The 15,954-nt window shown below is 43.7% G+C and overlaps 1 protein-coding gene across 1 annotated transcript in view; it reads right to left on the reverse strand.

Annotated features, from left to right (window-relative positions):
- pnpla4 (patatin-like phospholipase domain containing 4) overlaps positions 1 to 15,954 on the reverse strand; it is a 38,273-nt gene that overhangs the window by 10,070 nt on the left and 12,249 nt on the right. The window contains exons 3-5 of the mRNA XM_080197679.1: positions 9,862 to 9,956; positions 7,185 to 7,320; positions 1,152 to 1,217 (exon numbers count right to left, since the gene is read on the reverse strand). Of these exons, the coding sequence (XP_080053805.1) occupies positions 1,152 to 1,217; positions 7,185 to 7,320; positions 9,862 to 9,956 (297 nt within the window). The remainder of the gene's footprint in view (positions 1 to 1,151; positions 1,218 to 7,184; positions 7,321 to 9,861; positions 9,957 to 15,954) is intronic.

Below are 15,954 nucleotides of genomic sequence, written 5' to 3' on the forward strand. Positions count from 1 at the left end.
TTAGTTGGAAGTTCAGGTTTCCTCGCATGCTGGTGTAGACTTCTAGGGCTTCTGTGCTGTATGATTCATTGATTTTATAAATTATGCTGGGCAATAAGAGGAAGCAGGTTAAGTCTTCTATCAAAATAACAGATAGAGGAATCCCCTCAGAAGGACAAATATTTTTGTTACTAGTAAATTGCACAGTATGATTTTGGTCTGTAGCATCAGCTTTCCAACAAACAGAGCCATTCTTAGGAGAGCTTCCCCATTTTATATTTTGGTAGTCTACAAGACTTTGTCATTCTGCTTCTTGCTTCAATTTATTCAACTCTTGTTCTCAACTGCTGCACTTCTGCCCTCAAGCGTCCATTTCTATACTGCTGCTGTCAGTTTGCAACAGACAGACGTTAAGATAAAGGAAAGAGGCAATGACCTAGTGGTATTATCGTTAGGCTATTAATCCAGAAACTCAGCTAATGTTCTGGGGACCCAGGTACGAATCCCGCCACGGCCAATGGTGGAATTTGAATTCAATAAAAAAATTTCTGGAATTAAGAATCTACTGATGACCATGGAACCATTGTTGATTGTCAGAAAAACCCATCTGGTTACTTAAGGGAAGGAAATCTGCCATCCTTACCTGGTCTGGCCTATATGTGACTCCAGAGTCACAACAATGTGGCTGACACTTTACTCGCTGAAGGGAATTTTCACAATTACTTCTTTGCAGTATTAATGTAAGCCTATTTGTCACGCTAATAAATGAATGAATGAAATGGCATAACAAGCCACTCAGTTCAAGGGCAATTAGGGATGGGTAATAAATGCTGGCCCAGCCAGTGATGCCCATATCCCATGAATGAATTAAGAATAAATTCAGGTCCTCACATGCAGTGATACAGTGATAGCATCCCTACCTCTAGACCAGAAGGTGCGGGTTCAGGTCCAGCATCAGGACTTGTAGGCCACGAAGGATCATTCATAACACAGTTCAATGGACTGATAATCAGCTGGGGAATCCTTCCCCACAAGATAAAAGAAAGTGTGAAGTTATGCTTAAAAAGATATGTAATTGATGTGTAATTTACACATGAAATTCCCGATGAAATTTCTACAGAAAATGCACATAACTTATCAAAGCTATTATGTAGAAACTAACTTATACTTACCTCTCCTTTATACTTGACTGCCTTGACCCCAGCATAAAATGGCACAAAACTACTGGCAAGAAGAACCTGATAAAAAATAGAAAGTGTCAGCTTTCAAAGATAAAGCTACCAAGGTAACATTTTTCTGCTTGTAAATGACTTAATGTGAATCCCTGCATGGTACTGACAAAGACAAAGAATCCCCCAGTTTGCGCTGAGCCATTTGTGGGAGCTTGCCGTGTACAAATTAGCTTCCGAGATTCTGACATTATAAGCAGTGAGCAGACTTTGAAAAGCGCTTCGCAAGCTGTGACTGATGTTCAGAGTTAGTAAAAGACATTTTTTTTTAACGCCCCCACAGAATTTTTATCTCTGGGGTTGCCCTGGCAAATTATCTTTGGTTCTCAGAGATTCCAGTGGAACATGTGAGTATAGGCTAATCCTAGATGGGTCTGCTAATGGATGACGTAGACTACAAGACATCCACAGATTTCGGATGCACAGGGCTTGGTAGGGCAATGATTCGTCAGCTGCCTGTCTTTCTCTTCTGCAACTGGTTGTGGACCCACTGTGTCATATTTTACGCCAATCTGATAATCCATCCCACTGGTTCCATGGGTTGCCACGGCCCTCCAGCACCAAGCCATGCAATTGTGTTTCATGGATGGTACAAGGCAATTGAGGGAAATTATTAGAGATGGCACTCTCAGTACATAGCTTCTCCTGCCAAGTATCACAAATTCAAGCCTGGGCTCGGTGGGGTTTAACGTCTATTAATACTAATGGAAAAAAAAATCACATAAGAACATTTCAATAATAACCTTTGTCACCCATTGAATCTGTTCCCAAGCAGCACAGCTACAACACTGGCATCTACCCAACTTTATGGGGCAGCACAATGGTTAACACTGCTGTCTCACAATACCAGGGACCTGGGTTCGATTTCCAGCTTGGGTCACTGTCTGCATGAAGTTTGCATGTTCTTCCCATGTCTGTGTGGGTTTCCTCTGGGTGCTCCAATTTCATGTCACAGTCCAAAGATGTATGGCCATGCTAAGTTGCCCCTCAGAGTCAGAGGGATTGAGGTCAGTGCAGACTCGATGGGCCAAATGGCCATCTTCTGCACTGTAAGATTCTATGTTCTAAATTTGGAAAATTACCCAGGTATCTCCTGCATACAAGAAGCAGGACAAATCCAACCCAGTCAATTGACACCCATCAGTCTGCTCTCGATCATCAGTGAAATGATAAAAGGGGTCATCAATAGTGCTATCAAGCAGCACTTGCATTGCAATAATCTGTGACTGACCCCAGCACCACTCATTTCCTGACCTTGTTACAGCCTTGGTGAATATATGAACGAAAGAGCTAAACTCAAGAATGAGATGAGAATGACTGCCTTTGACATTAAGGCAGCATTGGACCAAGTGCGGCATCAAGGAACCCTAACAAAGCTGGAGTTAAAGGGAATCAGAGGAAAGTTCCCCACTGTTTGGAGTTATGTCTAGTCATTGGAGGTCAACCTTCTCAATCCCTGGAGTTCCTCAGAGTAGGCCCAACCATCCTCAGCTGTTTTATCAATGATCTTTCTTCATCATCTTCTTCAAGATCAGAAATGGAGATATTCACAGGTGAATCCACAATGTTCAGTGCCATTCATAATTACTCAGATACAGAAGCAGCCCATGTCCAAATGCAACTAAACCTGGATAATATCCAATCATAATCTGGTAAATGGTATGTAACATTCATGCCACACAAATGCCAGGCAACAATCAACTCCAACAAGGGAGAATCTAAATTTGACATTCAATGGCATTACCATTGATTAATCCCCCCTACTATCAACATCCTGGGGGTTAACATTGACCAGAAACTGAACTGGACTAGCCATATAAATATTATACCTACAAAGAGCAGGCCAGAAGTTAGGAATTCTATGGCAAGTATTCACCACCTGACTCTCCAAAGCTTGTTCACCATCTACAAGGCACAAAAGTGTGATGGAATAGTGTCCACTTGCCTGGATGAGTGCAGCTCCAACAATACCCAAGAAGCTTAATACCATCCAGGACAATGCAACCCACTTGATTGGCACATCCACAAATACTCACTCCCTCCATCACCAACACACAGTAGTAGCAGCGTGTATGATCTACAACATGTACTGCAGGAACTCAATAAGGTTCCTTAGACAGCATCTTCCAAACCCACGACTGCTACCATCTAGAAGGACAAGGACAGCAGATACATGCGAACACCAACACCTGCAAGTTCCCCTACAGCTACTCACCATCCTGACTTGGAAATATACCGGCCATTCCTTCACTGCCCCAGGGTTAAAATCCTAAAACTCCCTCCCTAACAGTAGTGGATGTATCTACACCATATGGACTACAGCAGTTCACCACCACCTTCTCAAGGGCAATTAGGGAATGGGTAATAAATGCTGGCCTAACCTGCAAAGCCCACATCCCGTGAATGAATGCATTAAAAAAAATTATATCCCTGTAAGGAGTGATTGCTTTCAGCTGACCAGAAAGACGTGGTAAAATAAGGGGAATATTTTCACTTAAAAAATGTACGGGCCAAGAGTTTTTATTGATAACTTTTTTTTAATACTCAGATTTTTATAGCCTGGTCATTTCAATATGTGAGAAAAATATTGAGAGCAGTTTGCATACTATATTCTCAAGATCTAATCTGCAATGTCACAAGTAAATCTAAATGAAAACAGTTTGCGAGAACAAAATATGACATTTATAAGAATTTGTTGATATTAAGGGAAAACCAATGGCAATAAATCACAATGTACTGCAATCATAAAACACCAATGCATTGGACAATAAGCTATGATAAGATCAGGATCAGCTTTATAATAAAATTTCCTGTGTCCGTCCTGATCATCGTCAATATCATGACCTTCCTGTCTGCCATTTTTCTTCCTCCTCATTAAAAGTTGTGGCCCATCACTTTTACCAACACCTTCTCTCTCTTCCCTTCTGCAAACAACAGAGTGTATCCTGTTGGGAGCTCTGAATACAGGAATATAGAAACATAGAAACTAGAAGCAGGAGTAGGTTATTCAGCCCTTTGAGTCTGCTTTACCATTCATTTTGTTCATGGCTGATCATCAAATTCAATAACCCAATCCCTCCTTTCTCCCATATCCTTTGATCCCTTTAGCCCCAAGAGCCACATGTAATTTCTTCTTGAAATCCAACAACATTTTGGCTTCAACTACATTCTGTGTTGGTGAATTCCACATATCCACCACCCTCTGGGTGAAGACATTTCTCCTCATCTCAGTTCTAAAAGGTTTATTCCTTATCCTCAAACTATGACCCCTAGTTCACAGTAGTTAGCACTGCTGCCTCACAGTGCCAGGGATCCAGATTCAATTCCCAGCTTGGGTCACTGTCTGTGTGGAGTCTGCACATTCTCCCATGTTCTTTCTAGGTGGGTTCCCTCTGTTTCTTCCCAGAGTCTGAATGTGCTGGTTAGGTGCATTGGCCATGCTAAGTTCTCCCTCAGTGTACGTAAGAGTGTGGCGACTAAGAAATTTTCACAGTAACTTCATTGCAGTGTTAACTTGTGACCAATAAATAAACTTTACTTAGTTGGGAACATTCCTTCTGAATCCACGCTGTTAGAATGTTATAAGTTTCTGTGAGATCTCCCCTCACTCTGCTAAACTCCCATGAATATAATCCTAACTAACTTAGTCTCTCCTCATATGACAGACCTGCCATCCCAAGAGTCAGCATGGTAAACCTTCGCTGTGCTCCCTCTATGGCAAGGGCATCCTTCCTCAGATAAGGCCACCAAAACTGAACGCAATACTCCAGGTGTGGCCTCATCAATGCCCCATACGATTGCAGCAAAAAATATCCTGGATATCTGGTGTACCTCTCTTCCCCCAGCAAGGTACACCCACGGCATGCATCTTCTACCCACCACTACCATCGCTATCACCATCCCAAAGACAATATAATAAAACTTCATCTTAAATTGGCATTTGCTCGCACATAACCTGAGTATTGCTGAAAGAAAGACATGCTGTTGAAGCTTTTCATATTGCACTCATCAGGCAAGCAGAAATGACACATTTCAAATGGAGCATTAATTACACCAACGACCAATTTAAAATTACCAGTTGAGTTTGCAATCTGTTTCACTTAAGACTTGCTAGAAGCTACATATATTCATATTCAGTGACCTGCCCTCTGCACGCAAAAGGAACATGTCCAGGCATTGCACCACTTTTTTTAATTGAACAAAAGCATGGGGAGAGACAGGGCTCAAATCCACTCTGGCCACAGGAAAGGTGACAGGGGGCTAGAGGAAAAAGTCAGGTAATTACAGGCATTCATAATTTATCACATCTATCATGCTTCGAATGATCCATTCTAGTTACAATTTTCTGGCCTCATATATTTAGTTACTTGAAGCAAACACAATCCTTAGTGAATCTGCATTGTGAGTTAGATTGAATGCCTCCCCAATGACCCTCAGTCTCCCTCCCCAATTAAAGGATGGTGGGCCAGCTAGCCTGCTACCCTTTCCCCATCTTTTTCTGTCTTTTCTCCTCAATTTCAATTTCTATTTCCCTCTTTTCCTCACTTTTTTTTGCAACTCTATTACTCCTCAATTTCCTCACTCATGGGGAGACTGCAGATGAGGCACATCAGTGGTAGGGAAATTAGAATCATAGAGTCCTTACAGTACAGAAGGAGGCCATTCAGCCCACTGAGTTGTACCAACCACAATCCCATGCAGCCTCTATCTCCGTAATCCTTATTTGCCCTGCTAATCCCCCTGACACCAGAGTTAATTTAGCATGGCCAATTAACCTAATCTGTACAGCTTTGGACAAAAAATTCTGGGGGACAGAATTAATCTCCATTCAGAGAAGCAAGGATTAATCAAGGATAGTCAACTTGGCCTTATCAAGGGGAGATTATGACTATGAAATTTGATTGAATTTTTCAAGGGGGTGAATAGGTGTGATGATGTGAACAGTGCAGTTGATGTAGTCTATGGACTTTAGCTTTTGTTCCATACCATGAGATCCCCGATTACTCTTAGCAACTGCTAATGAGACTGTTGTAAGTTAGTGTCACCTCACCTTACCTTTCAATTATTTTTTTTTAAGTCACCAACACCCTCACAATCACAGCATGCCTACATTCTCGTGGTCAATACCTACCTCCTCCTCCACAGTCTCCCCATGAGAGAAGAAAATGATAGAGTCACAAAAAAAAGGGACAAAACGGAAAAAAAACAAAAAAGGGGGAAATAGAAATAGAAAATGATGGGAAGGGCAGAAAAAGGGGGGAAAAGGGTAGGGGGCTAGCTGGCCCTCCATCCTTTAATTGGGTAGGAGGGGTGAAGGTCCTTGGGGAGGTATACAATTCAACCCACAGTGCAGATTCACTGAAGATTATGTCTGCTTCAAGTAATTAAATACACGGGGCCAGAAAATTGTCGCTGGAATAGATCATTGGTGGCATGATAGATGTGATGAATTATGAATACCGGGACAAAGTAGATAAAATCAGGGTGACTGCAGTGATTGAGAAGCTTAGAACAAGGGGTCATAGACAGGAATAAGAGATTAAGGACAGAGAACGGGAGATTTATTTTCCATTCTTTGCACAGAGGGTTGAGAATGTGGCATTGAGTATCAGAGTCAGTGACTGAAGTGTTGTAATCGTAAAATCCCTACAGTGCAGAAGGAGGCCAATGGCCCATTGAGCCTGCACCAACAACAATCCCACCTAGGCCTATCCCTGTAACCCTGCATATTCATCCCGCTGGTCCTCCCTGACATTAAGAGGCAATTTAGCACAGTCAGTCTGCCTAATCTGACTGTGGGAGAAATGTAATGTAAGAAAAGTTATGACAGAAACTGCACTTCTCAGAAAATCAGCTGTAAAATACTTCAGGATGCCCTGCACTGGGAAAAGTTCTATATAAAAACAAATCCTTTATTATCTTCTTTGTTTAATATTTGCCCAAATATCCATTTTCCTGCAATCTAAGATCAGTTACCGTTATCAGGTCCTCCCTGGTGGGATAGGAGGAGATCAAACAATTTCTCAGTGTGTTGACGTTCGTGACTGACACGTGGAGTCGATTGTGAGCTTTCTCATGGGCATCAACGGAAAGAATGGATTCCATCCCCTCCCTGAGGAGGAAGAACACAAATCATATTCCATGCTTTCAACTGTTAAGCATTCGCAGCCTGTCTAGAATGATAAGTCTCTGTGAAAGGAAAGGCAAAATCTATGTGATTCATACACAAGCTTCATGCAATCTAACCAAACCATAACTCAGCCTCAATCATGTTCACATTTTGAGTTAAGCAGTGGTAACTGCAATTGTTGCAACCCTGAACATGGCATCGTAAGAGAGAACATGAATAAATAGGAACAGGAAGAACGTAAATTATAGCATGGTTACGGTACAGAAGGAAGCCATCGGCTTATCGTGTCTGTGCAGGCTCTCTGCAAGCGCAGCTCAGCAAGTCACTCACCCCCACCCCTGCCCTGTAGCTCAGCTTTTCTCCTCTTTGGTTTTTTTCCAATTTCCTTTTGAAAGCCCCGATTGAATCTGTCTCCACCACACTCTCAGGCAGTACATTCCAGATCCTAATCACTCGCTGTGTGAATGTGTCTCCACCACACTCTCAGACAGTACATTCCAGATCCTAACCACTCGCTGCATAACAAAGATTTTTCTCATGTCGTCTTTGGCGATCACATTATGACCCTTGTGCCAATAGAACGTTTTCTCTACATACTCTGTCTGGACATCTCATGGTTTTGAATGCTATGATCAAACCTCCTCCACCTTCCGTTCTCCAAGGAGACCAACCCCAGCTTAATTCTCTGATATCTCCACATAACTAAAGTTCCTCATCTCTGGAACCGTTTTTGTAAATCGTTTCTGCAGTCTCTCTATAAAGCCATGGCATCCTTCCCAAAATGTAAGGCCCAGAATTGGACACACTGCTCCAATGTTTTACAAAGATTTATCATAACTCCCTTACCTCTGTACTCTCGGCCTCCATAGACCCTAGAATTCTCCATGCCTCTTAAACCAATTTCTCAACCTGTCCTGCCACCTTCAATGATTTGTGCATATATGACCAGGGGCTGCATGTTATGTGTCCTTGTTGGGCATGTTTTTGGTGTGGGGTGGGGGGGGGGAGACACAAAATAAGGCAGGTGCCCATTCCACAAACTTCCCACCCGTCCCTCCCCCATAATACGGAGAGTGAGCAGGGTGCCAAAATCTGTCGACTTAAGTGTTTATTTGGTGGAGATGTTTAATCCTCAGAGGTGACAGACCAATAACCACCTGCACTCGATCTCAGACAAGAAAATTTCCATTGGTCATTAGTTTCGGCAATTATATTGATTTGAATATTTTTAAGATTCCACTAGGAATATTTACAAGGAAACCTTTTCTTTCTGTTTACAATGTTACTAACGCACACCGAGCAGAGAAAATAAAGAGAAATTTACATTAACATAATAAAAGCAGGCCAAATAATCTCCTTGTCTGCTCCACCATTCAACAAAATGATGGCTGATCTTCTATCTCAACTCCACTTTCCTATCTATTCCTCATATCCCTTGGTTCCCTCAATGTCAATAGTGCATCCACATCCTCAAGACATCTTAAAGCACTTCACATTAACAGCAAGGAAGCACAAGTGACAATTGAGTTGAACCTGGAGGTGTTTTACTCTTGGTTCTGTTGGCGAGGGAGGAATGTTAATCTGGAAAACATCCTTTCCTCCATCTACACGGCAGGGAAAGCTCTGTGTTTCTCACTGATCAGCAACACATGGAACAAGACAGTCACAGAATAATCAAGCACCCAGAGGGGGGCTAGCCAGCTCTGAGAGTACAATGTTGGGCTGAGTGCCTCCCCGGTGATTGGGTGGGAGCGGGGTGGAGGCCAGTCCCCTCTGGACAACAATCTTCAGGAATGTTGTGGAGCTGGGAAACATTCAGGTAACCACTTAACATTTGGAGGCAGTCTCTTTAAGGTTGGCCCTTTAATTAGAATCATAGAACCCTACAGTGCAGAAAGAGGCCCTTCGGCCCATCGAGTCTGCATATCCCTACATATTATATCCACCAATCCCTCTAACCTACGCATCCCTGGACACTAAGGGGCAATTTCTTAGCACGGCCAATCAACCTAACCCGCACATCTTTGGACTGTGGGAGGAAACCGGAGTACCTGGAGGAAACCCACACAGACATGAGGAGAATGTGCAAACTCCATACAGACAGTGACCCGAGCCAGGAATCGAACCCAGGACCCTGGAGCTGTCAAGCAGCAGTGTTAATCACTGTGCTACCGTGCCGCCCCTAAGGTTAGGCAGTGTGTCAAATTATCTTAAACATGCAAGCTACGTTCTACGCAGCCCAATTTCAGGAAGAAGTCCTGAAATAGGTCTTAAACCCTTATACTGCATATGAAAACCACCCTCCATATATCGAGTTGAAAGCCCTGGAAGTCTATACTGGATGTGGAAATGCCGGCGTTGGACTGGGGTAAGCACAGTAAGAAGTCCCACAGCACCAGATTAAATTCCAACAGGTTTTATTTGGTAGCACAAGCTTTTGGAGCGCTGCTCCCTCTTCTCCTGACTGGCAATACAGCCTTGAGGGACTGAGCAACCTTTTCTGCTCCTGTGTTCTTCTCTTACCTCAACTGCTTCATAAAGTCATATCCAGGTGTTATGGCTCCAAGTTTCTGTTTCCGAACATCAGCTGCAAATCCGTAAATAAATTCTTTGCATTGCTGAGAAGCAGAGGTGGTGGGTGGGTGAGGGGATGATGAGTTGGCGGGAGGGGGCAGTGGGGGGGAAAAACAGGAAAAGAAAAATTAGAACAGCTTTTCTCCCATCATTTTGAGGCTTAATTAAGCCATACAGAATAGTAAGGTTTGAAAATCAGCCACTTCATAAAATGATGCAGCTCAGGGGAAGGCCACTCAGTCCATTGGATCTATGTTGGCTCTTCGAAAGAACTACCTATTTAATCCCACTCCCCTGCCCTTTCCTCCATAGCCTTGCTAATATTTCCCCTTTGGTCAATTTTTTTTGTTCATTCATCGGACGTGGGGATTGCTGGCTGGCCAGCGTTTGTTGCCCAAACCTAGTTGCCTTTGAAAAGGTGTTGGTGAGCTGCCTTCTTGAATTGCTGCAGTCCACGTGCTATGGGTTGAGCCACAACGCAGAGGGAATTTGACCTTGCGACCGCAAAGAAATGGCGATATATTCCCAAGTTAGGATGGTGAGAAGTTTGGAGGGGAACTTGCAGGTGGTGGTGTTCCCATGTGTCTGCTACCCTTGTCCTTATGGACGAAAGTGGTCATGAGTTTGGAAGGTGCTTTCTAAGAATCATTGGTGAACTTCCCGTTTATTATTGAATCGGATTCTACCGTTCTTTCAACCAGCCCCATTTCATATCAGAACAATTCACTGCATTAAAATAAATCCTCCAAATTATGTCTCTGCTTCTTATGGCTTAAATCTCTGTCTCCAGTCACCAGTCCTGCCACTGGGAAGAATTTATCTTCATTTAGTCCATCAAAGTCCCTTGGGCTGGATTTTACGGCTTTGCTCACCCCAAAAACGTAAAATCCTGTCCAAGGTCAACAGACCTTCCCATTCTCTGCCCCTCGCCCATTCCGATTCCCGTGGCAGGCAGGGCGGTAAAATTCCAGTCTTTATGATTTTGAACACCTCCATTAAATTTCCCCTTAGCCTTCTCTGCTCCAAGGAGAACAACCATAGCTTCTCTAGCCTCACAACACAACATATGTGCTGCGTACTGGCAATATTCGAGCAAACCTCTGCACCACCTCGACATCTTTGCTAAAATCTACTGTACACAATGCTCCAACTAGTGTCTAACTGGTTAGGTTTATTAAGAATTAGTGTTACATCCTTGCTTTTGTACTCAGTGGGCCAGATTTTATCTTTAAAAGTGGTGTACAGGACCTGGATACAGAAGCCCCCATTTTTGCATGTAGGGGAAAGGGAGTAGCCATGATTCACACAGGTGGGAAATAAGAATTCAGCACAACCGTTTGAACCTAGAGTTGAGCTCAAACAGACCACATTTTGGCTGGTCCAACTACATGCTTACATGTAGCCACAATGTGGGGGTTGTGTATTGATGGGAGAAACCATTATAAATGCTCTTGAAGGGGCGGAATGGTAAGGTCTGTATAACTATCATGATCTTAAGTTTTTTTTTCAAACCCCTGCTCTTCAAACTTATAAAAAGTCAGCAGCTGCCGCTGAGAGTTGAACAAAATCCTCTGCTAGACTGCGTGGATTGACAGGCCATCTGCCAAAACTTAGATGAAAACAGTAGCATCGGTTCATGCAGTTTCAACAGAGATATTTGTTGAAATTTTCACAAGGGCTCAGTTTTTATTATGAATGCTTGACTTAATTTCAAAAACTGTATTATCTCAGTAACAGGTTCTGAGTTCACAGTTTGATTGAAAGTTTAAAGAGGCCGTTAAAGGATTTGCTGTTTTTGATATGGGATCTGAATAAAAGTGTGTCTGTTTTTAGAAGATTAATCACTTATTGTTTGAAAGCTTTGAATGAGTTTCTGGAATGGGAAATTATTTTGCTGTCAAGTGTGGAGAAATGAGAGCTGTATTACATTCTGATTCCTGAGGTTAGGGCGAGTTGGGAAAGAGAATATGAGGGGCCAAAAGGGTTGGTTGAGCATGTCAGTTGGCTTGGCAGTTATGAAAGTCTGGGAAAGGCGTGGTGGCAGCACTGAGTTGGCATGAAGGTTATGAGAGGCCAAGAGGAAAGGATGGGTGTTGTGCGTGTGGGGGGGGAGGGCGGGGGGGGAGGGGGGCGGTGAAATCAGGGCTAGAGGGCCTAAGACTGTCTGAAACAATTGGGACAAAGTCGCAGAGAACTGAGACAGGCTTTCTAACCACTCTGCCTCAACACTCGCCTGCTCCTGTCGCCACCAATGTTCTGCCCCAGAGTTGATAGACCTGACTCCAGCCCACCCCGCCCTCTGGAGTTAAAATTGTATGATTCAGGATACTTTTTAATCGCGGCATGTCCAGCGAGTCAGAAATCTGTCACGTAAGTTACATGCCTTGGGAGAGAAAGTCAAGGTCTGTGTTTATAAAGACAAGGATTCTTTATGCATGTCAAAAGTGTAAGTGTGGACATTAGGTGAGGATAGAATGAGGGATAGGCATAGTACTTGCTACCCACATCATGCTTATTGGTAGCCGACAATCACCCTCAAGGTTTCTGGTGTACGGGTGGACATTGGCATAGCAGCTTTAGGGTGCATCATGGACATTAATCACCACTTCCTGAAGAGGCATTGGTGAGGCCACACCTGGAGTACTGTGCACAGTTTTGGACCCCTTATTTGAGGAAAGTAGTAGTGGCATTAGAGGCAGTTCAGAGGTTGTTCACTAGATTGATTCCAGAGATGAAGGGTCTGTTGTATGAAGAGTGACTGAACAATTTAGGCCTATACTCTCTGGAATTTAGAAGAACGAGGGCAGATCAAATTGAGGTATACAAGATGATAAAAAGTATGGATAAAGTGAACGTGGAGCGATGCTTCCTCTTGAGGGGCATTCTAGGATGAGAATAAAGGGTAGCAAATTTAAAACAGAGTTGAGGAGAAACTACTTCTGCCAAAGGGTTGTGAATCTGTGGAATTTGCTACCCCAAAGTGCGGTGGATGCTGGGGCAGTGAGTAAAATTTAAGGAGGAGTTAGACAGATTGGTAACAGGTTGAAGGGTTACGGGGAGAAGGCAGAAAAATGGGGGTGAGAAGCATATCAGCCACGATCAAATGGCGGAGTGGACTCGATGGGCCAAATGGCCTAATTCTGCTCCTATAGCTTATGTACTAGAGACAGGGAAATGCAGCCCACTGCACAGTATCCATCCTATCACCTAGAAACATTAAATATACACTAGTGGGCATTAGGTTTTATTATCAGCATGGAATCCCGTACCCAGTAACACACTAAAAATAATATCACACAGCTGTGAATGCTGGAGTTCTGACAGGTGTAGCAGTTTCTTGAAAACAAAGGAACGACAGATTGGTCCTGAACATTGGCTGAAGGCCATGGTTTATACACCATTGAGCACAGGAGTGTTGCCAGAACTGGTTTTAGGACTGATCAAAATAAAGAGGGGGCAGGGGGAATCCAAGAAACAGTCACAGAATCACCAAATTGTTACGGCACAGTGGAGGCCATTCGGCCCATTGTGTCTGCACCAGATCTTCAAATGAGCGTCATGATTTAGTGCCATTACCCTGCCTTTTCCCTGTACCCTGCACATTGCTTGAACAGAAACAATCATCTAATGCCCTCTTGAATGCCTCAATTGACCCTGCCTCCACCACACTTCAAGGTAGAGCATTCCAGACCCAAACCACTCACTGTGTGAGAAAGGTTTACCCACATCACATAAGCTTCTTTTGCAATCTTCATTAAATCTGTGTCCCTCTCATTCTCGATCCTTTTATGAGCAGGAACAGTTCCTCTCTCTCTTCTCTGTCCAGCCCCCTCATGATTTTGAACATCTCCATCAAATCTCCTCTTAGGCCTCTTCTCTCCAAGGAGAAGAGTCCCAACCTCTCCAATCTATCCTCACAACTGAAGTGTCTCATCCCTGTGTATAGATAATGCTAACTAATATCTAAATGGGCAGCCGTGGATTTAATGGTCACTCAACGGATTTCATAATATCTAGAAAATGGTGATGAGGACTGACTGAAATGAGAAACTTAGCAGGAGGTGACAGGAAGTAGAGAAGGGCAAAAGTGACAGAGCTACCACAAATGAGAACAAAACCTCAGCATAGAGAAAAGGGTCACCTTTCAGAAGCTTTGGTGCAGAAAGTGCTTTACTTGTATTTATGTAGATAGCACCTTTAATTATATTAGCATATTCCAAGGTACCCCACATGACAAAAAGACAAAAATATTAACACTAAACCAAAGAAACATTAAGACAGGTGACAAAAGATTTTGTCTAAGAGGTAGGTTTTAAAGGTGTGTCTTAAAACGCAGAGAGGTTTAGGGAGAGAATTTCAAGGTTCACAACTGAAAAGTACAACCAACAATTACAGGACAAAGGTTCTTAGGAACGCACACAATGCCAGAATTGGAAGAACACAATGTCTTTAGATGTTGGCATGGATGGACGAGAGTACAGAGCTAGGAGGGTGAGACCTATGGGTATGGGTTGATTTAAGTGCAATAAGAATTCTACAATCTGAGGCACTGGTGAATTCAGGTGTGTTCGGAGGGGGCAAGTGAGCACAGTGGGTGTTTGGGACTTGAGTTAGGAGTACGGAACAGCACAGTGATTGGCACTGCTGCCTCACAGCTCCAGGGACCTGGGTTTGATTCATGGCTTGGGTCACTGTCTGTGCAGAGCCTGCACATTCTCCCTATGTGGGCGTGGTCTTCTCCCCCCCCCCCCCCACCCCGAGTGCTCCAGTTTCCTCCCACAGTCCAAAGATGTGCGGGTTAGGTTGATTGGTCATGCTAAATTGCCCCCGAGTATCCCGGGTTGTGTAGATTAGAGAGGCAAATGTGTGGGGTTGTGGGGATAGGGCCTGGGATGGGATTATTGTTGGTGCAGACTCAATGGGCCAAATGGTCTCCTTCTGCACTATAGAGTTTCTGTGAATCTATGATAAGTGTAGCAGAGTTTTGGATGAGTTGGAGGTGTGTAGCTAGCCAGCAGATTTGACCAACCCTTTGGGGTCGGGAAGCAAATCGCATTCTAAAGCTTGAGGAGTTCCTTCAGAAATGCACTGGAGCGTCAGCCAAGATTATGGGAGCATTTTCCCTGTGGTATTTCCATGATCTGCCATTGGGATCAAATATGGCTCAGGCCCTACCCAATGGAGGAATCAGTGAGTGGGGCAGCCAGTCAATGATCAGAGAGCAGGCTCACCATTCAATTACAGTCAACAGGTATTCCTCAAAGCTGGAGGGTCAATCAGGACTCTCAATGTGAAAGGAGCAACAGCCTGTAATGGAGGGTAAGAAAGGGAGGGGGCACTTCAAACAGGAGGCGTCCTCTCTCCCATTTTCTTAAATTTAAATTTAAAAAATGACTTTTCAGATAGACCACCACTCTGGGGAGGGAGACTTCCAGAATCCAACCTGTGGTTGCTGTAGCAAACAAGCAGGCAGCGAAAGCCTCTAGGCTACCTAAAGTGCTAGCCTGTAATCTGCTACCTGGAGTCAAACTCCAAGCAGCTAAATTAGCCCCCACACTCAACCTGCAGGACAACTGGAAAATCCCATTCAGTCTCCTTTAAGAGCTTCAGCAGATCCTTAATGAGTCACACATCCTTTCCATTGTCCTGCCCCCATATCTCCACCCACACTGTCAATCCACTGCAAAAATGACACCATGTAGAATGCAGCCAGGAAAGCAGCACACTGAAAAAACTTTCACAGCGAGTGGTTTGGGTCTGGAATACACTGTCTGGATGTGTGGTGGAGGCAGGTTCAACCGAAGCATTCAAGAGGGCATTGTGTGATTATTTGAATAGAAACAATGTGCAGGCATAAGGGGAAAAGGCACTAAATCATAACACTCATGCGCAAAGCCAGTGCAGACACGATGGGCCAGATGACCTCCTGCTGTGCAATAACAGGTTTCCATTTCTTTGATGGCCTTAATGCAGGAAAAGGAGATCTGGTTTCTTCAATACTTTTGAATATGATCCAAACTTTGTCAACTCTTGTGGCCGCCA

This window comes from Carcharhinus amblyrhynchos, chromosome 10 (genome assembly GCF_965287045.1).
Source record: "Carcharhinus amblyrhynchos chromosome 10, sCarAmb.v2.hapA, whole genome shotgun sequence".
In the NCBI taxonomy this organism is placed as follows: Eukaryota; Metazoa; Chordata; class Chondrichthyes; order Carcharhiniformes; family Carcharhinidae; genus Carcharhinus; species Carcharhinus amblyrhynchos.